The sequence below is a fragment of the Tripterygium wilfordii genome, chromosome 23 (assembly GCF_013401445.1).
Source record: "Tripterygium wilfordii isolate XIE 37 chromosome 23, ASM1340144v1, whole genome shotgun sequence".
Classification (NCBI taxonomy): domain Eukaryota; kingdom Viridiplantae; phylum Streptophyta; class Magnoliopsida; order Celastrales; family Celastraceae; genus Tripterygium; species Tripterygium wilfordii.
This window is the reverse complement of record NC_052254.1, coordinates 11,219,797-11,245,750: the sequence shown is the minus strand read 5'-3', so window position 1 is coordinate 11,245,750 and position 25,954 is coordinate 11,219,797. Positions and strand designations below refer to the sequence as shown.

Sequence of the window (25,954 nt, the reverse complement as noted above, 5' to 3'; positions counted from 1 at the left end):
AGGATACATCGAGCTCGCACGGCTTCATTCCTCCTTAACCTAGCTATGAATGGGTGAAGCTCATGGTTCAAAGTCCAACTCACTGAGCTAAGAAAATGCCTCGTTGGTATAACGAGGGATAAGGTATGAGTTTGGGAGTGTGTTGCAACTGTGTTTAGTTGCAACACACCTCACAGCACCACAGTTTTTTGTGACACGCCAAACAGCTTTTGCGTTCCAACTCACCTTACAGCACCACAACTTTTTACCTCACCGCACCTCACCACACTCCCAAACACTTACATTATATGTTGACTTGTCCTACGTAATCAAATTAGGTCAATTATTTTATTTTAGATTAATGTACAAGGTAAATCTTAAGTGATTTTATATTAATATTATTAGTCATCTAATATAACCGTAATTTAGATACGCCAAACGCACCTCACAGTACCACACCGCACCACACCACAGTTTTAAAAATTATGCGCCAAACAGCTTTTTGCGTTTCAACTCACCTCACAACACCACAGTTTTATAACTCACAGCACCGCACCACACCTCACCTCACAGCACCTCACAGCATTCCCAAACAAGCCCAAGATGTAAGACTCTTATATGAGTGTCATCTTATCTGAACTATTTGTTCTCAAAAGTATATTATTATTATAAATAGAATAATAAAATATACTTGATAATATTTAAAAATGAAAAAATAATAGTGATTTATTATTAGAGCTACATCACTCTTAAATATTACACCAATATTTAATATGATTATGCTAGAGAGATAAGGGTAAATTAGGGTTGGAGTATGGAAAGGAAGAGAGACACAGATCAGACAGATCAGTGGATGTGGATGTGTGGAGAATTAGGAGATGCATTAATTTTTTACACTTGTCAACTTTCTCTCACTTACTCACTTTACAATCTCTCTCTTGTCTTTTTTTATTTATTTATTATTTTAATTATTTTTTTTATTTGCCCATGTCCTTTTTCTTTCTTCTCCACTGTATTTCTTGCTTGCTTGCTCTTCCAACTCCACAAACACCCACAAACATAGCTATTCCCATTTTTTTTTAAGGGAAAGAATCAGCAGAGCAAGAGCTAGTGATAAAATTGAAAAGCTGACCCTGTTTTGTTTTTCAATTTGTAAGTAAACCCATGCAATCAATCTTCTTTCTTCTGTGTGTTTTTTTTTGTTTCCAGTGAGAGTGAGAGTAGGAAGAGAGAATTGACAATGTTTTGGTTGTGACTTGTTGTTCTACTTCCTTCTTTTCTTTATTATGCTTATTAATTGTGACAATTATTTGAGAGAGCGAGCAAGCTAACAGACGAGAGGCTGTGATTGGTTACCTCAGATCCAGGGAACTGTCACTGTAATTTGTGAAAAAGGGTTCCTGTGATTCCTTTGGGACTTTAGCTTTCTGGGTGTTCTTTCTCATGACCTATGTATTTATATTTCTTTCTTGCGTTAGATAAGGAGTTGGTTTCAAATATTCATATTTGATTTGTATATGAATTTGGAAAATTTCTTGTCTTATATTTTGTGGATTTGAAGTTATTTTCTGGCTCACTGTCGTTGATGGAAGTAAGTAGTTTCCTCAAAAGGGAAGTTTGGATTCATTGTTGTCATCAGATCTGACTGTTCATATCCCTTTCACAACCTTTTCAGTCACCCATGCCTTGCATCTCACGATTCTGCTTCCTCTTCTGGTAAGATTGAGTTGTTTCCAAGCATGGGAATTAGTGGCGTTCACATTCTAAGATCATTCTTTATAAGAGAAGGGGTTCAGATAAAGTAGATTTTGATGGAGGAGGTGCCTCCTGCGGTCGCCGTGCCATTTAGAGTATGTAATTTAGTCTGTGATAATCCATCCTTAGCTAACTGTATGGATATCACAAGACTTAAGCTGATGGCAAACACGAGTGGCTTGTTATCTGGTTCTGTAATTGAGGTTTCTTCCGCTGGGGATGATGAACATAGTATTTGTGATTTAGATGATGGAGTTACTGATACTGTTGAGACTGTGTCAGAAGAGGAGATGGAAGGGGGAGCCCCTTTGTTGGATATGATCTCTGAAAAAAAAAGCAATTGGGTTGTTGGTGCAGATGTTACAACTCGGGAAAGCGAGGACGATGATTCCTTATCGTTGGAGGCTGATCAGATTTTTGATAGCTCTTGTTCCCTTTCGGTGGCAAGTGACACTAGTAGCTTATGTGGAGAGGATTTCTTGACATTTGATGCTAGCTCTGAGGTTGGAACACCTAATTCCATTGAAATTGAAAAGAGAATTTGCAGTGTTGATATAATCACAAAGGCCACTAGTGTGGCTGCATCAAATTGTGAGGCAGATATTGTGAGAGATTCCCTTTCTGTGGGAGCCAGCCTCGGAGAAGATGTTGGAGATGGGCCTGACCCAAAGCCATCTGCAGTTGTTCTTCAATTGTCTCTGGAGAGACAGGCGAGTGGAACAGTTGTACGCAGTGTTTTTGAAGTCGAGTATGTACCACTTTGGGGATTTACATCCATATGTGGAAGAAGATCTGAGATGGAAGATGCAGTTGCAACTGTGCGTCGGTTTATGAAAATTCCTTTCCAAATGCTAATTGGTGATCGTATAATTGACGGCATGAGTAAGTTCTTGACTCAGCAGAATGCTCATTTCTTTGGAGTCTATGATGGTCATGGTGGTTCTCAGGTATTCTACTACTTGTTTATAGTTTCACCTGCTGTTATATTATCACCCACTTGTACTTCATATTTTCCTGGAGGTGAAATCCTTGCATGAATTTGGTTTGTTTTAAAATTTGCCCACTTTTCCTTTTTAAGGTTGCAAATTATTGTCGTGATCGTGTCCATTCTGCCTTGGCTGAGGAGATAGAGTTTGTTAAGCAATCCCTAAATGATGGGAGCATCAAGGTTGGTTGCCAAGAGCAATGGAGAAAAGCATTCACCAATTGCTTTGTTAAGGTAGATGCTGAAGTGGGAGGAAAAGCCAATAATGAACCTGTTGCCCCAGAGACTGTGGGGTCTACTGCTGTTGTTGCGATCATTTGTTCATCTCATATAATTGTAGCAAACTGTGGAGATTCAAGAGCAGTTCTATGTCGTGGGAAAGAACCAATGGCATTGTCAGTGGATCATAAAGTAACAGCACTCAAATCACATTCTTGCATTTTTTTTCAGCTGTTACTAGTGAGAAATTATTTTCACAGTTAAATTTTGTTCATATATTCTTCCAGCCGAATCGAGAAGATGAATATGCCAGAATTGAAGCCGCCGGAGGCAAGGTTATACAGTGGAATGGGCATCGTGTTTTTGGTGTTCTCGCCATGTCAAGATCTATTGGTATGTCTTCATAATAACTTTTCCTTTTGAATGCTTTCAAGTAGTATTTGTGGTATGAGTATTATATCCAAAATAGGCTACTCTATCCTGGGTAGTCTACTTCGGTATTTCTTTTCAACAATGTGGCTATCCTCTATACGTTGACATCTACCACCTTCTGTAACAACTTTCTGGCAATCCATAAATGTAAATGCGGATCTATATTCTTATGATTGTTGATCTGCTGTCGAATCTCTATTAATTATATATAATATAATCATATGACATGTAGCAACCTATTCTCTACTTGCACATACTGTAGTCAGTTGCTTGCTTCTATACTTGTTATGAGTTTGGCATTGACTAAATTCACGATACTTCTAGTATTGCTGATGTCCTACTGTAAATTAAAATATGCATGAGGTATAATGTTATACCATTATTCGTGCATGTCTAAGCCCCAAATAAATGTTTCAAAATGTAACATAGAAAAAAAAGATTGAATATAAAGCTTTAAACGCAAAAGAAAACTTGTTAATATAAAAAATTGAAGATACCAAAACCAACGAGTAATGCCACCTTCAACACCTAGTTCAGAAAATTAAATGTGGAGTGAGCAATTTTCCTTTTCTTCTTAAGCTGTTCTTTTTTCTTCTTCCTATTGTTTTAGTCATATTTATTATTTTGGATAGAGGATTTAAAAGGTTATAGTATGATCGTTGTAAATGAAATCCTCAATATACTTACTGATGATCTGGTAGTAAAAGCTTGTGCGATTACCATGTCAAGAGATCAGTTTCAATTCGCGGAGGTCACTGTTTCAGGCTGTAAATAGTATTAGCTACATTTAGTGTGCAATCTGTAGATAATGTCACGATGAGAAATACCTACCTACATTTAACTGTTGTGATACTAATGTGACTGGAGTCTCACATGGGTTGGATGTGAGAATGTTAAAGTGTTAACATACATGAATAGACCCTGAACCTAGTCGTGTTACTCATGTATTATATTGACCTTCACCTTGCCCCTGCAAGTGGGTGTGTAGGCGTGTGTGGTCGACATTCAACTCCCTGGCCCCTGGGTTAGGTCTCCCAAACAATAACAGCACCATATAAAAGAACAAACTCATAACACTCTCTCTAAATAGGAAGTCTCTGATTTCATCGCTTAAGTCAATTTTTTATTTGTCTTTTTTCGTTATTTAGCATGGTATCATTGCAGAACCTTGGCAAGAGTTTTTCCTTAGATTAATTTTTAGTATTTGTGAAAATCGATCTATTGTAAGTTGTTTCTCTGAAGATACTGACTTCATAGGAAACGAACTATTTCAATGATATTTTAGGATCAGGAAATTTGTTTTTGTTTGAGGTCTGAACTTCATAAATACTTATATTTTCCCAATGGAGCCTTTAAGGTTTCAAAATTTTCAAAAACTGCATATCTTTGTTTAATTTAGTGATCCTGATGTAGGATTCGTGTGCATTTGATTTGTGTAAAGCGTGGCATTAGGTTTATTCTGATGTTTTCTATCACATAATTGGTTTGTTTCAAACAATAATTACTATTCAGTGGACATGATCATACTTCTCGAACGGGCTGGGAGGATACCACTTTCCTTGATTACTCATGGTATCATCCTGGTTGTTTCTCATGGTCTCAGTGTGTAGGATTTTTTTTTTCCTTTCCGTTACTGGCCAGGATAAACATCATTTAAGTTGATATCATAGTTAAGATTAGGAAAATGAATCTGCTTCTGCTTTGCAGGTGATAGATATTTGAAACCGTCGATTATTCCAGACCCAGAAGTCACATTTATTGCTCGGGCAAAAGAGGACGAGTGTCTCATCCTAGCCAGTGATGGTTTGTGGGATGTGATGACAAATGAAGAGGCATGTGACCTGGCTCGCAAACGAATACTAGTCTGGCACAAAAAGAACGGAGTTACACTTTCCCACGAACGGGGCGAAGGAATTGATCCTGCAGCTCAAGCAGCAGCAGAGTATCTGTCAAACCGTGCTCTTCAGAAAGGAAGCAAGGACAACATCACTGTGATTGTGGTGGATCTGAAAGCTCAGAGAAAATTCAAGACCAAAACATGAGAAATTTCTTCCTCCTTCCTTCAGCTGTTGGATTTGTTGACTTCATGTGATCCATATTTGGTTATGCCCATCTATTTTTCACCTGGGTTTGTTGGGTAAATGAAAATAGTAGTGTCTGTATTTACCATAGAGGCTAGAGCACTGCAGGGATCATTCTAGTACTTTTTTCTATGTCCATTTCTCTTGTTCTTATAAGCCATACTGTGTTCTGGCTTTGTAAATCTTCCCTGTTTGTTTTAGGGATAGGAGATCCTGACAAGTTATACGCATTTGGCGTACCTTCGATCGAAAAGGCCCCATGGGGTAGATACGTTATACTATCATTTCATGAACTTCTGTTTTATGAGCTCTCACGTTGGGGACTATTTGCACCCCATAGTTAACTAAGCATACCTCAAAATCGTAACAAAATTTGTATCTAGTAATACCTCCGCTGACCCTACCACATATTAGTTCCCTCCTTCCCTTGTTTCTCCTTCTTCCCTTTGCTCTCCATCTTCCCTTACAACGACAGACCCATCACTCTCCAAGACGTCAACGACAACGACAAACCCATCACTCTCCAAGTCGACGTCGCATGGACCACCATGGAGTGCTACTAACACCTCCATCACAACGACAACCATGAAGAAGAGGCACTAGAGAAAAGAATGGGACCCCTTCTAAGCGAGTCAATCCCAGTAGAGGAAGATCCGTCCTAGGGAATGGAATTTCTTTCCTTTTACTAGTTAGCACCACTTTGCCTCTTTGACTCTGAGCAGAGAAGGAAGCTCCTGCAAAATTTATTTTATTATGCTTCTATTTCTAGGTCGCCCAAGCAAGTGAAGCAACCAAACTGTCTTGACAAGCCCAAACAAGTGAGTTCTCTCTCTTGTCTTTTACCTTTCCTCTCTCTAAAATACCCATTTGAGAATTTAGGGTTTAGATGAAAAAGATGGATTGTGTAATTTTATTTTATTTTCTTTAATCTTAGTCGTTGGATGCCGTTTGTGAGATCTAACGGTTGAAATTATGGGGTGCAGATTGTTAAATTTGAAAAAAAAATTGAAATTGGAGTATACTCATAAATGTTACGTTTTTTGGCTGAAGTTTATTTAGAATAGGGTATAATTAGTTAAGTAAGGGATAATTATTTATTGTTAGGGATGATTATTGATTTATGAGTACCTGATAGAACTGGGTTAGTACCTATTATGTATTGTTAGGGACGATTATTTCTTTAGCTATCATCATTTGTGTGGCGAAAGTCCATTACAATTGGTAATCACACTTACCATTATGCCACTTGCTTCGTCTATCCAAATTGATAATACCAAAATTACCCCACCAATAAAACTAGGACACGTGACAACTGAAGTGTCAGCTGGGCCCGAATGAAGGGAGAGCCGAAAGGTACACTTCGGCCATAACCAAAGTACCCACTTCGGTTCCTCTAAAAATTATATACTGAAATCAATGAATCTGACCCGGCTTCTATCACACTGAAGTGTTGCCTTAGTAATGTCCCTACATGACTGAAGTAGGTATATACCAAGTCATACAATGAAGGGTCCCAATAGGACACCAACCCTCAACAGAGTCCAATTCCCTTTGGGAGAGTGATACGGATGGAATATACCCTTTAAGAAACCCTCTGGAAAGCCAATGAGAGAGAGTCTTACTCTTACTACAACTCAAACACTTCAAGCTCATATAAATGGGGAACCTCTACCCTCTGGTAAAGATCATAACTCCTGCACTCAAATTTACTTACTGAGCAAGAGGCAGAGCTCCAAATAGCGAGCCATCCTCCCAAGTTTAGTACCGTACTGACTTGAGCATCGGAGAGGTCCCCCGAGCACACCCTTGGGGCCCTACCAAAGCTTACGTTTGCTTATTGTGCAGAAAGGAAGGCAACCGATCAGGAAGGAAGAACTTGGTCTGACTAACTGATTCGTCTAGTAGGGTCAGGCCTATTTTTGACGTCATCACAAATTATGTTATAATATTTCATAAATCTTATTATAAGTCATACACGACGCGCGTAACTCAAATATGTATCTAGTTTGAAGTAATACATAAACGTGGCAAAAAAAATCCATTGCACATGAAATGTGGTTACTTCCATAAATTAATCAATTAATATTAATTTATTGATTAATTAGTACTTCGCTTAATTAGTAATTTTCTTGATAATTACTATGCTAATGTTTTATCGATATAAATATTCACTATCAACAAAAAAAAAATAGTGTACAAATATTGGGTTGGGTTGGGTTGGGCTGGGCTGGGCTGGGCTTAGGCTTTGATAAATTTAGGCTATACTAGGGTGTAGTCTGCATTAGAGCAAACGTTCGGATTTTTCTTTTTTTCCGCGGCCTCCTCTCTTGTACTGTGCAGGAGCAGACTGGGCAGTCATGGTACGCACCAACAAAAGTGTATCGAAGCCATTAGCAGCCGCCGAGAAATCCAAGGACCAGCGGCGGATGAGCGGTGCCGAGAGGTCGGCTTACTTCGCAAGAAGAGAGGCGGCGAAAGTATTGAGGAGCGTTCTCCAAGGCGACGCTCGGCGTCGAGCCGTCGGCTCTATTAAATCGCTCGTGTACAGCCCTTCTGTGAGGAACAAGAAGGCCACGTTCGCTCTAGTCTGCCAAACACTTAAATGTAAGTATCGAATTCAGTCGCTATGTTAGCTGAACTTAGCTGAAATTGCTTTATGTGCTCTTGGTTTTCGGAGGTATATGTGCAAAGGAAGATTGCAATCTGAACATTAAAAGAAATTAAATGGCTGATTGAATTCATAAATTTCGTTTATATACAGATCTTCCAATTATCAGAGATTTATTGAATGCTGCCAGCACATTGAATAGCAAGTGGAAGGTAAAAGCATTTATTACATGCTTGGAATTTATGACATTGCATTGCAAGAAGCTTTTAGTTCTTATGCATTTCTTCATTTTTTTTGGCTGGTGAGACATCTTTTTTGATTAATTTTGGCCAGATTAAGCTATCTATCCACTATTGTATGTTATATACTTATATGTCGTACATATGTCTAATATTTCTTGATTGAAACTTTGAATTGATGTGTTGTTTGCTCTTGGTATTGCAGAGGCAGCAGGAATTAATGTACATAATTACGTATGACATTCTATTTGGAAAGGTATTTTCTTCACACGTTAGTGCTAATTACATTTCCAGGAATTTAGGATTGTCCCTCATTGTCAGCAAAATTGGATTTCGTGATCCATTGCATATTTGCACAAAAAGACAGTGTAGAAATGCCCTTGCTTTCTTACAGTATTATCAGCTCTTATTCTGGCAATCAGTGAAATATGGTTAACGGACAAATCGTGCAAAAACACCTTTCAGTGTCCAAATTTATAGGAGTGATATTCATATTCCCTGTGGGCATGGTAGTAGCAAAATTTTTGATAATGAAAAGTTGTTTTAGGTGAGTGCATGGTTCCATATCTTATTTGTGCTATTTTTTGAGTTCTTAAATATCTAGGATGAGTTTTTATTATTTTTGTTTTTAACTTGAATTCTAATTTGCAGGAGAGTCTACTAGTTGGTGATGCAGAAAAGTTTTTAATGTGTCGCAAAGATGCTCTAGAATCTGCTCTAGCTCGATATTTAGTGAAGAAGAAAGTGAAGCACATTGAAGAATTGATAGCTCTTAACCACACTCCTGGTGTGCTGGCATAGTTACCGCAAACTGTTTTCTCTTCTATACTTGTGTTGGCTCTTTTAGAGTAAGATTTATATGTCTGGTGTATAAAAAGCCTAATTGTTGGTTTGGGTATTTCTTCTGTAGATAATCCTAAACCTCGTTACGTTCGAGTAAATACTCTGAAGTTGGATGTTGATTCTGCCTTGGTTGAGTTGAGTAAACACTTCATGGTATTGCCTTCTCCAGTTCTCCTTATAACAGATATTACTTGATAGATTTTTAAAAAGTTTTAAAGCATCTGGAGTAATCTTTTCATAAACATAATGCAGAATGGAATCGATTGGAGTAAGCCTCTGAAATTGAGTTTAGCTGCCTTTGACTAGGGCATGTTTCGTCACTATCTTTGTAATGCAGTAAGGCAAAGTGAATTTTGAAAGAAAAGCGAAGGCATATTTCTTAAGTCTTTTTGCTCTTATTGTTTTGGAACTCTCACCAACTTATTTAGGCTTTAATCTTTTTATATATATTAATGTTCTTTGAGATTAATGGCCTTCAGAATATGCCTTTTCATTGTAACTGACATGATTCATTCTTGAGTTGATTCTTTTTTTGTGTACTTTTTTCTTTAACCATTTCCATTTTGTGATAAAGTAGGTTCAAAAGGATGGAATGGTTCCTCACTTGTTGGTCCTCCCACCCGGCAGTGATGTGCATGATCATCATCTTGTAAAAAATGGAAGTGTCATTTTGCAAGTAAGAGTAATCTGCACTTATTGGTGTTATGATAAGGCACTAATTTGATTGGGTGATTAGTTCCTAACCTGGCTTTATTCACTTAAAGTTTATTGAAATCCTGTACTTTTAACAGGGAAAGGCAAGTTCTATGGTGGCAGCAGCCCTTGATCCCAAACCTGAATGGGATGTGAGTTATACTTTCAAGTTCAAATTGGAAGAAAGTTCAGCAGTTTTTAGTTGTCCATCATTCATTACTAGTTGGTTTCTAAAGTTTTTGTTGGGGCTCTAATTCATGTTATGAAGAGAGAAGTTGATAACGAATATAAAATATTATTATATTTATATTATTGTTTTTTATGAACAAAAAATACAAATTAAGTATTCTATATGATTTGCATCGGTTGCTCGTGAAATATGGTGAACTAAAATGTCTTGGAGACTAGAGTTGTGCAAAAATGTATCTTCTTTATATTGAAGATAGTACATGGAACTATGGAAGTATATTACAATATTATACTAATTGCAGCAGTAGGGTTCTACCTTTTTACAATTCTTCCAGACCTAGCAGTTGATTTTTTCACTTCCACATTTTTCATGTTCGATTTTATTTTATTTTTGTTGTTTTTCTTAATTTAGGTTCTTGATGCATGTTCGGCTCCAGGAAACAAAACTGTTCACCTTGCCGCGCTTATGAGAGGCAAGGGAAGGATTATAGCATGTGAGATGAATAAGGAAAGGGTTAAACGTTTGGAAGACACAGTCAGACTCTCTGGTGCCACCAGTATCCATTTAATAATTCCGTGATTTTTTCGATGCTATCATCATTAATAATTTTCATAGTTATTACTAGCTCTTCTGGTTTTCCACTTGCTTGAGGTTGCTCTCTAATATGATTCAAAGGGTTTTCAGATTGTGATATTCTCTGCACTATATGCATTTGCTTTTATGCCTAGTGCTCACCGTCCATGAACCGATTTGTTTAGAGACTTGTGTCTCATCAGCCATATCTCTTAGCTTTTTCGCTTGTTTGAATTATGTTTGTTATGCATGTTTTTTCACCTTAACCTAGTTCACAGACATAGAAGTTTTGTGTGGAGATTTCTTGAGCTTAGACCCAAAAGATCCTTCTTTCTGTGAGGTAAATTATGTTGTGGATGTGTTATGTCTTTGTTGTAGGTGTTTAAGCTTCACCCTGCTCTACCCTATTTTCATTGGTCATGTCCAACTAATTTCACTTTCATGGTTGAAGTTGTCCTTTCATGTAGAAAGCTTTTGCTAGTCTATAAGAATAATGTATATCCATTCACAAGTCAATCTTGGAGTCCTGACCATTCACTTAGTTGAAATCTATTATTTTTCTGAAGGTTTTATTTGGTTTCTCTGAGCTCTTGGTGCTATCTGTTAAGTCTATGAAACTTGTCATTTCAGCATATTTATATAGATTGGATCCCGATAATGAAAATTTTCTCCATCAAATGATGATTTGTTTGGCTTTGTTGATATTAGCTCTATATGAATAAACTAGTTGGTAGCTCTCTTTGTAAATTTGTCAGATGGCTCTACATGAATATCCTAGTTTGTAGCTCTCTTTCTAAATTTGTCAGCTCATCAGTTCCCTTAGCTGCTAAAGGAATTTTATTTGAAACCTCCTACTTTCAGTCTCTCTCCTATAATTATTGATTGATTTTTGTTTTAATAAAAAATGAACTTGTTTTCTCAGGTCCGTGCAATTGTTGTGGACCCTTCTTGCTCTGGATCTGGCACCACAGCTGAAAGATTAGACTATCTTCTCCCGTCCCATGCTGCAGGTAATTTGGTCTCTTTTATATATTCTTCTATGATATCAATTTGTAACTTATAAGAATTTCCTTTTTCTCGTGGGAATGATCTATTATAGTAATTTTACATCCTACAGGAAATTCGTTTTCTTGTTGAAAACTTGAAATGAAAAGTTTTTTCTGGTATTTTGGAAAGTTGTTGAATAAATATGTTACATTTATATTTCTATACTTGCCGGTAGCTCTCAACTCAATTAGGGACTCATTGTCTGGTAATTTTGCAATTTCTAATTTCATTTGTTTTGCGTAAATAGATGAAAGTGAATTGAAAAAGAATCCTCGATCTTGATGAGTTACGTCATTGTTTGCTTGGCTCTACATATATTTGTGATAGTGTCTCCCTCGCACATCCACCGAGCAAAGAGTGGTTCCTATGGTAGAAACACAATACCTAAAGAAATTGTGTTGGTCATGCTCCATTTCTGTAGTTACTTGTGCTCTGAATAGTAGTGGGCCAGCTTAGAAGAGGTGGAACTGCATGAAGTAGGTTGGACCAGAAAGGGGTTGAGATGACAATGTATTTTTTTTTTCTTCATGATTGTGAATAAGGAAGGATTGTTGTCTCCTTGCTCTCTGAGCCATGACCATGTTCAAAATCTTTTCATTCCGTGCAGATCATGCCCGTGATTTTGCAGAAATTGAAAGACTCGACAAGCTCGCTGCATTTCAGAGAAAAGCTCTAGCACATGCATTATCTTGTATGTTCCATGTTTTCTTTTATTTAGAATCCTTTGCAGAGAAACGCTCTAGCACATGCATTATCAGGGGTTCCCTCCCTGGCTTAATTTTCCATACCACTCGATTTATGTCGTAGTTTAGTGCTTTGAATTGATTAGACATTATTTTCTACTGCAGTTCCAGCGGTTGAGAGAGTCGTCTATAGTACATGTTCCGTTCACCAGACTGAAAATGAAGATGTTATCAACTCAATTCTTCCTCTCGCCATCTCCAATGGTTTTCAGCTGGCCACTCCCTTTCCTCAATGGCATCGCCGTGGACTTCCCGTTTTCGAAGGCTGTAAGTGTTGTTATTAAAAAAATCATAGATTCTCTGCAGGCCCCTATGTACATACCTATTTCCCTGTTAAGTGACAAACATGAGAAGACGTTTGGCGCACCGTCTTAGTAGTTATTTATTTCTTCCATGACAGCTGAACATTTGCTACGGACAGACCCAGTTGAAGACAAAGAAGGTTTTTTCATTGCTTTATTCGTCAATAATAAGCGGTCGGAAGAGCATTCAGAAGCACAGAGAGGCGCCCTCAGACATTTTGAAGACAATCGCATAACATGTAGAATTAAGAACAAGAGCAGATATCTTCTCGGACTCTCTACTAGGCTATCTAACATGTGGTTTCGTACTTCCTGTGTACGGAAAATGATCTAACAATGGCTCCAATGAAGAATGAATTCGTTTCATGGGTACAAAAGAATTTTGATATTGAAATTCAAGATTGGGAGAGTTCCAAATTTGGAGTTTTCAACTTTCGACCCCATTCAAGCAGCACCTGCCCAGCGGATCCAGGACGCACTGGACTGAATAGGCACTTTTGAGGTATGATTTCTTTTGTTAAGACATTCAGCTAACCTCATAGTACAAGAAATGTTGGTCCTTGGCCCTTCTTGTTTGTCACTTTTTGGATAAACTTGTATTAAGAAACAAGTTGAAGAAAAATGAAAGTCACTGGTGAAACTAGGGAAAATTGCATCAATTGTAGATATAATAGATTCATTGATATTATATATCACTGCATGGCACGAATTATTTCATATCCAAACGTTACTCACATCACATTATCCCCAAATTTAAGCTATCTTAACTTCGATAGTCTTGGGCTTCTTAGGCTCTGGCGGCGGCAGTTTCTGAACAGTGACAGTCAACACACCGTCCTGACAAGCAGCAGAAATGGCACCGGTGTTGGCATTCTCAGGCAGCACAAACTTCCTCATAAATTTGCCTACCCGCCTCTCCATTCTCACGTACTTGGCCCCTTCTTTCTCCTCCTCGCGCTTCCTTTCACCACTAATCAGTAGCACATTGTCGTCCTCCACCTGCACCTTGATGTCACCGGATTTCAGCCCCGGCATGTCGACAACAAAGACGTAGGATTTCGGGTACTCCTTCACATCCGCCGGAGTAGCAGCCATGGCCTTGGCGTCACGGACATAAGTGCGGGACGGGATGTTGAAGGACTTCTCGGCGTCTTCGCTGATATCCATCATTTGGTGGAGATTGTTGAAGATTGGAGAATCAAAACCCATGATTCTGAAGTCCATCTTTCGCTTCACAGTCGTCGGAGAAATCTTCGACTTCAAAGTGTTTGATGATTTGCTTCTTTTACTTTTTGTTTTCGGTTAAGTAATGGCGGGTTATTTATAGGGTGGGGTCTGGGGCTCACGAAGGACTGAGGTTCGAAGTTTCTGGAGATAAAATGAAGGAATCTGGAGTTTCCAGGAGGTTCGATTGACTTCTTCTACACGAGTCCAGAACTTTTATGCCTTGTATTTAAACCACGTTGTGTCTCCATGACGAAGACCTCGCGGTGTCTACAAGTCCAATCACATTAAAATATTATCCGTTCTGGGTTGAAAGAAGCCCTTATGAATTTATTCCTCCATGCCCAACGTTCTTGTTTAGGTCTAGAAAACTAGTCTTAATGTGTTAAGACCGTTCTTTTTTCTTCTATACTGAATTCTGTCTGTCCGTCATTGGTCCAACTAATCACCCACAATCTTTGCTAAAGTTTCTTTTCATGAGAACACCAATGATAAAGATTTTTTCCCTTCAGATAAATTGGGTTGAATTCTAGATAGATTTGCAACGTCACAAACCTAATCACATTAAGATATTGTCCACTCTAGGTTGAAGCTCTCACGGATTTGTTTCTCTAGCCCCAACATCCTCGTTTAAGTGCATAAAATCGGTCTTAATGTGTTAAGTTATGGGTTTTTCTTATTTATTGCCGCTCCTCTCTTAATTTTTTGAATGTGAGATCTTATCACTCCACCTGCACTTTAATCTCGCTCCCCTTTGAACTGGCCCAACTCTCCTCTACAACACAACCAACACGACAATTCTAGATATGATTGAGCCTACGTAGTTGAACAATTGCAGCCCATCGGACTTTTGTATGTTGGTCAGGGCCCATATGAAAGTAGATATATATATATTTTCTATTTTAATGATTGAAAGAAAGCTACATCACTACATCAGCATAGTTGGAGCCTAGATTCAGGGGTAGACGTTTTGTATAGGGGTGATAACATTTTGTCCAATTCGGATTATTGAATTGGTTCAATCCAGATTAAACTAATTTTGAACATAAGCTATATGTTCGAAATTTAGGCCTAAACAAAAAAATTGTCCAATTTAAAATCGGGTCTAGATCCAATTCCAAACACATCAGTATACTTGTCCGGGTCCTAACCCGGATTGGTTTAATGTCCAATTTACTTTGTCTGGATTTAAACCAATAAGAGTTTGGTTAATTAGGTACATTTGAAATCTAATTCGGATTAACGTCCGAACATGTAAATATTTCATAGACTCGTGATGTTGTACCACCTAGAACTATTTTTTTTGACGCTCCTAGTTTTGTAGCATCTGTATGTATGGAAAATTTGAGATGTACTTAATTCATTGGTGGTTGTTTGGAGTTACACAAAATTTTGGCTAAAGGAAGACAATTGGATAAACTTTTCACATGTATAAATTGTCTTGGAATAGACATCAATATTTGCACAAATTTATGATCGCCTACTGCAAAACTATGTCAGGACCATCTTTGTGCTATCTCACAGCCTGTAGTTTGATTGATTGAAATGAAAATGTCTGCCACTTTTTTCTTTCTCTGCAATTCCTTGTCACACCTCAATTTTTTCCTTAAATTATAATATAACATTTGGGGTTAAAGATTTAAATTTAGGATTTAAACCAACCAAAAAAAATAAAATAAAACAAAAAACAAAAAAGGGTTAGGCTAGTAATGATTTGAGTTAGTCCCATAATGTCATTTGAGTTAGTACTGATATTAACTTTGGGTGTAGATTCTTTCCTCCGACGAGAGTCCCTATAATAGAAGTCACTGCAGTGACCATCACAAATATTCAGTATGTTTACCAATTCAAAATTTTGTGTGGATTCCACACTAGTAAACTAAAGATTCTTTCCTTTGACAAAAGCTCCAATAGTAGAGGTCATTGTAGTAACCATCACGTATGTTCGATCTGTTTACTAATGGAATTACAGTGACTCTGATGTTAACTTTGGGTATAGATTCTTCCCCCAAACGAGAGTCTCTATAGTAGAAGTCTCTATAGTAGTGACCATCACAGATATTCAATTTGTTTACCAATTCAAAAATTTATGTGGATTCCATACTAGTAAATATAGATTCTTTCGTTGGACAGAAGCTTCAATAGTAAAAGTCACTACAGTGACCATCACAGATATTTAGTATGTTTACCAATTCAAAATTTGGTGTGGACTCCACATTAATAAACATACCGAATATCTGTGATTAAAATTGTGGAAAAATTACTTTACTCCTATTGTAGGGCCCTTTTTTCCTAATATTTCTATTATTAGGTAATTAATAGGTGTGGAATTAACTGGCAATTCTAAAATAAGAGTGTGTTCAACTTTCTTTCTGAGTCCAACTTACTTAAAATTTAATTTTTAAAAATATTTTTAAGTGCTATTAATCTCCTTCGGTAGGGGCTGCTGGAAAAAAATTACAGCACCGTCTCATCCAACATTGGAAGCCACAAGTGGACAACTATACCAAGCCCCAACTCAGTATAAGCCAACGTGTCCATCGCCCACAGGGAGAGAGACTCTGAGAAGAAGATAACGAAAAATCAGAGGGCACACACAGATAGACACACACAGTCATCAGCAATTCTGGTTCAGCAGCCTTAAATCGGCAAGAATCCCGAAGAGTTCCCGAAAGGATGACCGAAACGTGTCCATCTCTCTCGATCCGCAAAACCCTCGCTAAAATCCATGGTCTTGTTTTTTTCTTTCCGTTAAAGCTCTCCCTCTCTCGTACTCTCTGAACCCCTCATTTGGTCTTGTTTGGCCTTGATTTCTTTAACTATAGCTGTTTGATTCCTGTTACACCCACTAACCGTCTTTTCTTTCTAGATTTTTCTTCATCGTCTTCTTCTTCTTCTTCAGATCCGTTTTGCAGCTCCGGGGTATTTTCTGATCTCAGACACAGGTGTTAAAGATGATTGACACCATCGACTCTTCAGGTTCAAAGAAATGCTCGACCCACTTCTGCTGACCCACTTCAGGTCCCAAATCTGGTTACGGAAGAGAACAAAAACGAACACCCATTAAACCTTTATCTGAATTGACCCACAAAAGCTTTCCTTTCTTAAGTTGTGCAATTTCCGATAGGAGTAGGTGAAATAGAGGATTTTTTTTCTTTTTGAGTTGGGTTGTTACCGAATTTGGTTGACGTAGAAACTACTTTTGATTGGTTTCAAGCCTTTATTTCAGTAGAACTCTATCTGGTTCAGTGTAGACAAGCTGGATAAGATGAGTTTGGGTGCGGCAGAGGATGATTCCGCATCGGAGATACACATTCCGGCGGATATAGACTGGCACATGCTTGATAAATCCAAGTTCTTCATCCTCGGGGCCGCTTTATTTTCCGGTGTATCGACGGTTCTTTACCCTGCTGTGGTCTTGAAGACTCGGCAACAGGTCTCACCTATACCGATTTCCTCCCTCAAAATGTCTTTCTCCGTTATGCGTCATGAAGGTGTGAGAGGTTTCTACAGAGGTTTTGGTACCTCTTTAATGGGTACAATCCCAGCTCGTGCACTTTACTTGGGAGCACTAGAGGTAACCAAGAGTGGCGTTGGTTCAGCAACTATTAGGTTTGGTTTTTCAGATACTACAGCTGTGGCTATAGCCAACGCTGCAGCTGGGTTGAGCTCAGCAATGGCTGCCCAGTTAGTTTGGACCCCAATTGATGTTGTGAGCCAAAGACTGATGGTTCAAGGTTGCTGTAAGAATTTGCTTCCCAATGTGAATTGCAGATATAGCAATGGCATCGACGCCTTTCGAAAAATTCTGTATTCAGATGGTCCTAGAGGATTGTATAGGGGATTTGGGATTTCAATGGTGGCTCATGCACCATGTAATGCGGTCTGGTGGACATCTTATTCAATGGCGAATCGGTTCATTTCAGAGGGTATTGGATGCTACACGACCAAGAGAGATGAGGTTGGGGTTCTTCCTGGGTGCGGGGTTAGGCCTATTTCAATGTCCATGTTGGGAGTGCAAGGAGTCAGTGCAGCCATAGCTAGTGGCATTTCTGCGTTAGTAACGATGCCTCTCGACACAATTAAGACTAGATTGCAGGTTTTGGATGGTGAAGAGAATGGGAGAAGAAAGCCATTGACAATTATGCAAACAGTGAGGAATTTGGTGAAGGAAGGTGGATTCAGTGCTTGTTACAGGGGATTGGGGCCAAGGTGGGCTTCAATGTCTTTTTCTGCAACAACAATGGTGACTACTTATGAGTTTTTGAAACTAATTTCTGCTAAGAACCAAGAATGTTTGACATCATGACCGACTCCAGTGAGTCTTGCCAGTGGCATAAGAATACAGAGGGAAGGGAACTACTACTTGTACCAAAGCCTGAAATCCTCTTAATGTAAATTCTCACACTTTTTATTTTCTCTGTGTTAATCATGGTGTGATGATCATATCAAAATCAATGTAAATTGCAGAAGAAAAGCAAGGAAGGTTTTTTTGCTCCTTTCCTGCCATGGTTATGCTCACAATCTGGAGTGGTTACACAAGTCTTAGGCACTTCCATCTATATTTATTTTTATTTTGTAGATATCATAGTTTATTTGATAAGATCCATCACTTCTTGTATGGTATGGATGCTGGGGGCCATGAAAGGTTAGTTGCATAATTAAGGTAGTATATCTTGTGTAATTTGGTAGTTTCAATAATTGAGAATCCATACTTGGAATTGCAGGTGATAATGACAGAGGTTTACTGTTTGAATCCATATGCAGGTAGGTTAGGTAAGGTGAGGTGGGGTGAGCCCATACATTTTGTTCATACTCTGGAAACTAAATTAATGCCTGAATAATTTGTTAATAGTACTTCAATTAGTCTTTTTGTGGGATCTTCTGTCTTTTAATTATTAGATTTTCTTTAGTGATCTAAACAATGTAATTGATAAGATTGAGATTGAATATGGAGCTTTGGTTGCATCATCATCTTCCTCTCTCTTGGACTTGTTGAATTATGGTAGATCTAAAAAATGAGAAACGGTATTCCCACCTTAAAAATTAGTATTCTCACCCTCAATTATTGAATTATAATATTTTAATATTAATTTACATATGATTTGATATTTCATTCTTTTGATCTGCGTCACCCCGTAGAGAAAACAACTTGTAGCATACATCAAATGTATTCGCTAATCTGCATTGATGTGATGTAATAGTTTACTTTAATTAATTGATGGCTGTGAGAAAATTAATTTTTAGAATGTGAATAAGTGTCAAATCACACTCAAATCGAAAGAATAAAATATCAAATCAAATGTAAATTAATATTAAAATAATAAAATTCAATAATTGGGAGATGAGAATATTGTTTCTCTTGAAAAATAGGTCACCCTCTTCAAGGAGAAGACTCGGGCGGGATCCTACACTCTATTTAAAGTGCAAGATCCATCTAACACCATTCACGTATGGGGGGCTGCACTTACATCAAATGAATGGTGTTAGATAGATCTCAGCATCTCGCACTTTAAATAAGTGTAAGAATCCCACACTTGAGAATTTTCCCCCTCTTCAATATGAGAGATTAATTGGTGACTTATGTACTTGACATTAACAAGACAAAACATAGCTGTTGGAGTCAACACCTTAAGAAAATTTCACTCAATTAACCTAGAATTTTACACTATGACAATCAACCACTACGCACATCGCCAACAATCTAGTTTTTCACGAAAAAACCAAACACAGAGAACTGAACTTGCATTAATTAGAGAAAAAAAATTCAACAAAGAATGATCAAATTATCTTACCAATCCACAGATGAGATAATCCAAAAAATATTAAGCTTTTGAAGACCTGTTTTGTTAGGACGGCATCAAACCAGGGGCTGGTATCCAAAACCAGTTGCCAATCCAGATTGATATGGACCATGCCAAGAAATAGTGAGCCTGTCAGGCCCTTAGTGCCCGTCTCCTTCAGCCAAAACTGGACAATTCTGTGCTGTGTCTAAGAGAATGCAAGGGCCACCACTAGGTTACCTGATACAACATCACCACATTAGGAGGAATTTGTAGGAATGTATTACAGTTGCAGTGCAGTTATATGTAGATTACACAGTTGCAAACAAAACCTAAAAATACATCCTTGATGACAGAAAAGATGAATTCAAACAGAATAATCACTCGCAGATTGCTGCATAAAAAGGGTAGGTTCAGGACTCGGTAAAAGCAGGGTAATCATGAAACAAAGATAAAAAGATGAAACCAATTAACCTTGGTATAATGGGAAGACCTCTCCGAATCATTGCTAGGATGGCCTTTCAATTGCAGGCACACTTGTAATTGGAGAAAAATATAACGGCAACTAAGTACGATCAGACAGACGAAGCAATAAAAGGACATTCTTTCATCTCCATGTACAGCTAAATCTGGAAGGCAAGCATGCTAAAAATTTACTTAGGAAATGAACCAAGATTCCATATATCATGAGTAAACTCAGCAAACATAAAATTAATACGTTTCCTACCAATGGCAGAGAGGCAATAATTCCAAACCTGATTATCCTAAATTTACGACCATAACACATTGGACTGACAAACTTCCAAAGAGGGTATCCTAAAACCCATGACGAAGAAGAAACCTGACCTACTACACAGTTAGCACTTGGCAGTCCATTATGTCACAATACACAGATCATTTAACTCCCAACCCCACAATCAATCCTGTGATCTCTTGTTGCTGCAAGACGGGCATTGAATAACTTCATCTGCTAACCGGAGGTAACCAATTGCTCATCGAGCACCTTTCTGTAACTTCCCACATCAACTGCACAGCATCTGCTATTCATCTCCTTGAAGATCTTTTCAGCCACAGCCTCCTTGCCTTTTGAGCATAAATGCCTGACCAAAACTGAAAAGCTCTCCAAACTAACAACATATTTCTCATCAATTGCTTCATTGAATAAATTCACTGCCTTGTCATCATCCTCATTCTTGCAATACCCCATGATTAAGCAACTGTACATGGTGGCATCTCTGCGATGACCAACCCGAAGCATGTCGCTGAGAAGATCTTCAACTTCTTGCATCCTACCTTTAGCCATACAAAGTCCACAAATGACTGTGCTGTATGACATGAAATTGGGTGAACACCCCATTCGTGGCATCTGTTTTAGAGTTGAAATAGCTCTATCTAGCTCTGCAGTTCCCACGAGGACCCTTAGCAAGGCATTGAAACTTGAAACACTCGGTTTGACTCCTCTAGACTTCATTTCTTTCAAAAGGGATATTGCTTCTTCTGGTTTCTTGATTTTGCAATACTCAATGACAATAACATCGTATGTTTTTGCCTCCGGCTTCATTCCCTTTTTAATCATCTCCTTGAAATGTTTAACAGCTTCTTCAGACCTTCCCAAAACGCACAGACCCTTTAATATACTAGAATTAGTAGCAACATTATCCTTCAATCCATTTAGTCTCATTTTGGTCATCATTTTCTTCGCTTCATCAACCTTACCTCTCAAACACATACTATAAATGACTGCATTGTATGTCAACACACTCGGCTTGCAACCGGAAGCCATCATTTCCTTCATATACTTCATTGCTTCATCGAACTCGTCTTTCTTACAGTAGCCATCAATCAGAGTTGTGTATGTCACCGTATTAGGCACACAATTCTCAGTCCCCTTCATTCTTGTAAAAATCATCCTGGCGTTGTCCATATCACCCTTCTTACAAAAACCACTAATCATAGTGTTATAAGTGACCGAATTTGGCTTGCAAGCCATTTCATCGAACATCTTCCGTGCATCTTCAATCATGCCCATTTTACAGAAACCCCTTAGCATCGTTGTATAGGTTGAAACATCTGGTCTAACCACACCCTCATATACCATCTGATCAAAACAATTCTTAGCTACACTAATTTGATTCGCTTTAACATAAACACCCAATACAGCATTATATGAAAACAAGCACCGCCCATTTTCAGCATTTTTGGCTTTGTGGAACCAGGAAACTGCGCTTTTAACATCACCCATGTCCCCATATGCTTTGATAAACTTGGAATACATTAAATCAGAGAGTTTCTGGGAATTCTGAAGGAGGGAAGAGGCAGGGGAGAAGAGGAAGTGAGAGAGTAGGAGGTCGGTGATGGCCACATAGCATGGATGAGTATGGGAATAGTTATTGGGGTTAGGGTTTGGATTTGAGGCCCAGTTGAAGAAGAATAGAGCATGATAAGGATTGGGTTGCTTCTTGATAACATTGATGACAAGCTCCGGCTCAAGGAAGGGTGAGAATTGGTTTAAAGGAGCTGAGTTGAGGTTTGTGGGGTTTAGGGTTTGCAGAAGAGAGGTTATGGAAGAAGCAAGTGCAGAAATTTCACGGTTCTGAGGATTACTGTGTATTACGCTTCTGGAGAGCATAGCCATTTAGCTTCCAGCCTCTGTAAAATCAGGAGCAACGCGCATTATATTCATTTCATGATCCGTTTTAAAATAATTTTGGAATATTCTCAAAAAAGAATCCTTTTTTTCTTTTTTGGCACAAGAAAGAATGCTTACTGAAATCGGTTCCGAGTTGAACAACATTACGTGTTTACGAAATATTTACATGTCCGGATCTTAACTCGGATTGGATTTCATACTTACTTAATTTACCAAACCCTAATTAGTTTAAATCCGAACAAGTATACCAAACAATAATTTTATAAGGTTAGGGTCTGAACAAGTAAATCGGACAAAAATTTTGTGTTTGGATCCAGATTTCGGACGTGTAACTTATGTTCAAACTTAATTTAATCTGAGTAGGAGAAATCCGATCATTCAAACCGGAGAGAATTTTGTCATTCCTATAATTCAAGACAAGGAATAAGGCACAATCTCCTGCTTAAGTCAAGGGCAATTTAGGAAGCAACGGGAGTCAATTATTGCCACGTCAGCAAATGACAAGCTGGCATCCGCATGAACGAACGCCCTTTATAAAGGCGTCCCTCTTCTGTTCTGCTTCTCTTCAAATCAAGGCGTGCCTCACGGCTCTCATTACTTTCTCTCTCTCTAGAACCGCATCAATTACTCTTATTTGTTTTGCCTTCTCTGCAAATTTTCACGGAAAATATGTATATGTGGGAGAAAACCGGAATGGGAGATCGGTTCAAGCGTGAGAAGAAAAACCCATCTTTCTCTTCATCTCTCCTTGACGAGATTTACCGTTCAATTGACGAAGGAGATGATAAGCGTGAAGAGTTCTACAGAGAAACGATGTCGAAGAAACAGAGCAAAACCAGTATCTCCAAATGCAACAGAGTCTCAATCGAAGAAGAGGAGATTTCGACTCTTCGTCGGGTTTGTTTGATCGAAAAATGGATGGAAAAGAAAGTGATCAATAAGGCCAACACTCAAAGAAGACAATATTTGTCTGAATTTGAGAAGAAATCGCGTCGTGACAGTGATTATGATCCAGATGTTTTGTTTTGCAGCTCCAATTCCCGCTCTTCAGATTCAAGCTCTGGTGGGTTGTCATCATCCGACACAGATTCTATCCATGGCACCAGATCAATGGCCTCCTCGGGTTTCTCAATTCCAAAGCCAAAGCCTGTACGGACAAGTGTGGCTGCTTCTCGACCAGAGAAAACAGAGAAGAAAACAGCCAAGGCTCTGTTTCATAAACAGAGTGAGTTTCATAAGCTTGACGATTACAGTTACAGTTCTTCTACAGAGCACACTCCGAAGCTATCAATGGCCTTGAAGATTTACAGCAATTTGAAGAAGTTAAAGCAGCCAATTTCTCCTGGTGGTAAACTCGGAAATTTCATCAGCTCTATTTTCACTACAGGGAACAGAAAGAAATCCAAGAATTCTTCTTCATCTTCAGTTCCAATTTCGCACACCATGAAAGCTGATAAAAAACTTTATTCAGGCCAAGAATCAACATGTTCCTCGGCATCGTCGTTTTCGAGGTCTTGTTTGAGTAAGAATTCACCATCTACAAGGGATAGATTACGAAATGGGGTTAAGAGGAATGTTACATTTTACCCAGTAAGTGTGATCGTAGACGAAGATTGTAGGCCTTGTGGGCAGAAACGAGTATACGCAGAGCAAGAGACTGGGAGTCTAATGTCTGTTTCAGTCCCTACTGGTTGGAAAATCAGGAAATCGCAGACGACGAAAGGTGAAGAAGAGATCAAAGTACATGTGATGGAGAAGAGCAGGAGAATAGAAGAGATTGCTAGAGAGTTCTTGAAAGACTATCATCATCAAAATCACAGGAAGAATGACTCAATTATGAGAGACATTCAAAGTAATCGCAACGTTGATGATGATGAAGATGATGATGCTGCGAGTTATTCGAGCTCGGATTTGTTCGAGCTTGATCATCTATCAACAATTGGGAAAGGAAGGTACATGGAAGAGTTGCCCGTCTATGAAACTACTCATGTTAATACTAATCGCGCCATCGCTAATGGCTTGAAAATGTAGTTTTTTCTTCACATGGTGATGGTATAGAATCATAGTTTCACTAGTTTTGTTCAGTTCTTTTTTAATCATGGAAGGGGATGGGGCTCGAACTCAGGGTTCGAGATTGCATACGACCCAACTCACCAATTGAGCTACTCGAGACTCGTTATTGTTCAGTTTTGATAATACAAATCCATAATTTTAACATGCTCATTGACACAGAAGGAAATCAGTCACATTGTTCATTCTTCAATGTTGGTGCTTTATGGGTTTTTGGTCTTCGGATTACTGACTGGTTCTGATCAAATCTGTCACATCCCATGTTTGTGAGTGCCCAAAATTCAAAAGAAACCGTGAAGAAAGTGAAAGATTAGATTTTTTTTTTTAAACTCGGGATGAGTTTGATCGTGATGGGAACTGGAGAGGCAGTACTGACAGAACACAGACAATGTTGTTTTGATAGAAAGAAAGAAAAAGAAAGCCATGGAAAGAAAAAGAGTCGATGGAAAATGAAAGATTCGAGATCAAAATCACAAGCAAAATGAGAGAGAGAGAGAGAGAGGAGGATGTGATGGTAAAGACAAAGGCCGATCTTCTTCCATGGGAATGGAGAAAGTGAAAGTCTCTAATTTGCTTTCCTTTCTTTGTTTCTCTTTGAGACTGACTGTGTATTTGGCATTTGCATTGGCGGCATCCTACTTGGCTTGTTATATTTGATTTGGTAGCCACATTCCTCTCCCAACAACCAAGACAAGCAAAGCATACACTATATATATATACCCATTTCCCAAGCAAGGTATATGAGCTGAATAGTTAGGAGAGATACTATCCTTTGTGAACATTTTGAGTTGGATTCATATCAGTCCATTTATGAAATTATCATATATTTGTTTGACATGCATAGTTTACAGGATACTACACAAGGTGGTGTTGTGATAAAATCACAAATACCCACAACAATATCACCAAATAGGTTGACAAATCAAATGCTCGAATACTAAATAAGCAAATAAATCAAGTAAGAAGTAAAGAGACACGAGATTTACATGGTTAGGCATAAAGCCTATTTTCACGGGCGGTAGAAATCATTTGCACTATGTTGAAGAAAAAAACCAAATGGAGAAATTCCATAATACAACAATATCAAACTCTCTCTCACTCACAAAGGTGTATTTCTCTCACTAGGAGTTGCTCTCAAAGTTGGAATACAAAGTTAAGATAAAAATCCTTGCAAAAACCTATTTAAAACAGCCGAGTCATACAGATCTGCGATAGGTGTTCAGACAGCTCGAGTAACTGTCCGGACGGATGCCTTTGGAAGTGTTTTTGGAACAACTTGTCCAGACAACTCTTCGTCCTGTCCGGACAGTTGCTGTAGACAAACACCACCACCACCAACATCAGAAAAAGACTAGAAAACTGTAGAATTGAGTCAAAAAAATTACAAATCTTCACCTTGACGAATTTCAAACAAGTAACTATCTTCACCTAAACCGACACGTAATCAATGGTAGTGAAGTTAGTCAATGGTGATGGGCTAATATATAGATGTGAATGATGATGATAGGGTGTATATATATATATATATAGCTTAATTA

At 38.3% G+C, this 25,954-nt stretch overlaps 6 protein-coding genes across 9 annotated transcripts; 4 read left to right on the top strand and 2 right to left on the bottom strand.

Annotated features, from left to right (window-relative positions):
* Window positions 1-978: 978 nt before the first annotated feature.
* LOC119993314 (protein phosphatase 2C 53-like) lies at window positions 979-5,755 on the top strand. 2 transcript variants are annotated; one of them, XM_038840383.1, is made up of 5 exons: window positions 979-1,131; window positions 1,655-2,681; window positions 2,813-3,130; window positions 3,226-3,331; window positions 5,078-5,755. In XM_038840383.1, exons 2-5 carry the CDS (start codon window positions 1,791-1,793, stop codon window positions 5,410-5,412), a joined length of 1,650 nt encoding a protein of 549 aa, XP_038696311.1. In that variant the 5' UTR covers window positions 979-1,131; window positions 1,655-1,790; the 3' UTR covers window positions 5,413-5,755. The 2 variants fall into 2 exon arrangements, with proteins under 2 accessions (XP_038696311.1, XP_038696312.1); XM_038840384.1 differs by having other exon boundaries at window positions 994-2,681.
* A 1,966-nt stretch (window positions 5,756-7,721) lies between these two features.
* LOC119993621 (28S rRNA (cytosine-C(5))-methyltransferase) lies at window positions 7,722-13,348 on the top strand. Of its 2 annotated transcripts, none has more exons than XM_038840823.1 (13): window positions 7,722-8,055; window positions 8,213-8,271; window positions 8,504-8,554; window positions 8,950-9,085; window positions 9,209-9,294; window positions 9,719-9,817; window positions 9,933-9,986; window positions 10,436-10,580; window positions 10,876-10,937; window positions 11,520-11,607; window positions 12,252-12,335; window positions 12,493-12,654; window positions 12,788-13,348. In XM_038840823.1, the coding sequence occupies exons 1-13, from the start codon at window positions 7,809-7,811 to the stop codon at window positions 13,021-13,023; spliced, it is 1,509 nt and encodes a 502-aa protein (XP_038696751.1). In that variant the 5' UTR covers window positions 7,722-7,808; the 3' UTR covers window positions 13,024-13,348. The 2 variants fall into 2 exon arrangements, with proteins under 2 accessions (XP_038696751.1, XP_038696750.1); XM_038840822.1 differs by having other exon boundaries at window positions 9,206-9,294.
* LOC119993623 (17.3 kDa class II heat shock protein-like) lies at window positions 13,330-13,997 on the bottom strand. The gene has a single exon (XM_038840824.1). The coding sequence runs from the start codon at window positions 13,911-13,913 to the stop codon at window positions 13,443-13,445; it is 471 nt and encodes a 156-aa protein (XP_038696752.1). The 5' UTR covers window positions 13,914-13,997; the 3' UTR covers window positions 13,330-13,442.
* Window positions 13,998-16,388: 2,391 nt separating this feature from the next.
* On the top strand, window positions 16,389-18,770 carry LOC119993609 (solute carrier family 25 member 44-like). Its single transcript, XM_038840804.1, has one exon. It carries the CDS (start codon window positions 17,182-17,184, stop codon window positions 18,220-18,222), a length of 1,041 nt encoding a protein of 346 aa, XP_038696732.1. The 5' UTR covers window positions 16,389-17,181; the 3' UTR covers window positions 18,223-18,770.
* A 647-nt stretch (window positions 18,771-19,417) lies between these two features.
* Window positions 19,418-22,336, bottom strand: LOC119992906 (pentatricopeptide repeat-containing protein At1g05670, mitochondrial-like). 2 transcript variants are annotated; one of them, XR_005466455.1, is made up of 2 exons: window positions 20,543-22,336; window positions 19,418-19,936 (listed from the first exon to the last, which is right to left on the bottom strand). XR_005466455.1 is itself a non-coding variant. In XM_038839738.1 (1 exon), the coding sequence occupies exon 1, from the start codon at window positions 22,329-22,331 to the stop codon at window positions 20,667-20,669; it is 1,665 nt and encodes a 554-aa protein (XP_038695666.1). In that variant the 5' UTR covers window positions 22,332-22,336; the 3' UTR covers window positions 20,354-20,666. The 2 variants fall into 2 exon arrangements, 1 of the variants encoding a protein (XP_038695666.1); XM_038839738.1 differs by lacking the exon at window positions 19,418-19,936 and having other exon boundaries at window positions 20,354-22,336.
* A 591-nt stretch (window positions 22,337-22,927) lies between these two features.
* Window positions 22,928-24,420, top strand: LOC119993000 (protein BIG GRAIN 1-like A). The gene has a single exon (XM_038839862.1). It carries the CDS (start codon window positions 23,016-23,018, stop codon window positions 24,375-24,377), a length of 1,362 nt encoding a protein of 453 aa, XP_038695790.1. The 5' UTR covers window positions 22,928-23,015; the 3' UTR covers window positions 24,378-24,420.
* Window positions 24,421-25,954: the final 1,534 nt, after the last annotated feature.

Coding starts and splice junctions, on each gene's coding strand:
- LOC119992906 (XM_038839738.1), bottom strand. CDS start 22,331: ATGGCTATGCTCTCCAGAAGCGTAATACACAGTAATCCTCAGAACCGT.
- LOC119993609 (XM_038840804.1), top strand. CDS start 17,182: ATGAGTTTGGGTGCGGCAGAGGATGATTCCGCATCGGAGATACACATT.
- LOC119993314 (XM_038840383.1), top strand. CDS start 1,791: ATGGAGGAGGTGCCTCCTGCGGTCGCCGTGCCATTTAGAGTATGTAAT. Junction 3,131..3,225: donor CATTGTCAGTGGATCATAAA/GTAACAGCACTC, acceptor ATATTCTTCCAG/CCGAATCGAGAAGATGAATA. Junction 3,332..5,077: donor CGCCATGTCAAGATCTATTG/GTATGTCTTCAT, acceptor TCTGCTTTGCAG/GTGATAGATATTTGAAACCG.
- LOC119993621 (XM_038840822.1), top strand. CDS start 7,809: ATGGTACGCACCAACAAAAGTGTATCGAAGCCATTAGCAGCCGCCGAG. Junction 9,987..10,435: donor ATCCCAAACCTGAATGGGAT/GTGAGTTATACT, acceptor TTCTTAATTTAG/GTTCTTGATGCATGTTCGGC. Junction 12,336..12,492: donor TCTAGCACATGCATTATCTT/GTATGTTCCATG, acceptor TTTCTACTGCAG/TTCCAGCGGTTGAGAGAGTC.
- LOC119993623 (XM_038840824.1), bottom strand. CDS start 13,913: ATGGACTTCAGAATCATGGGTTTTGATTCTCCAATCTTCAACAATCTC.
- LOC119993000 (XM_038839862.1), top strand. CDS start 23,016: ATGTATATGTGGGAGAAAACCGGAATGGGAGATCGGTTCAAGCGTGAG.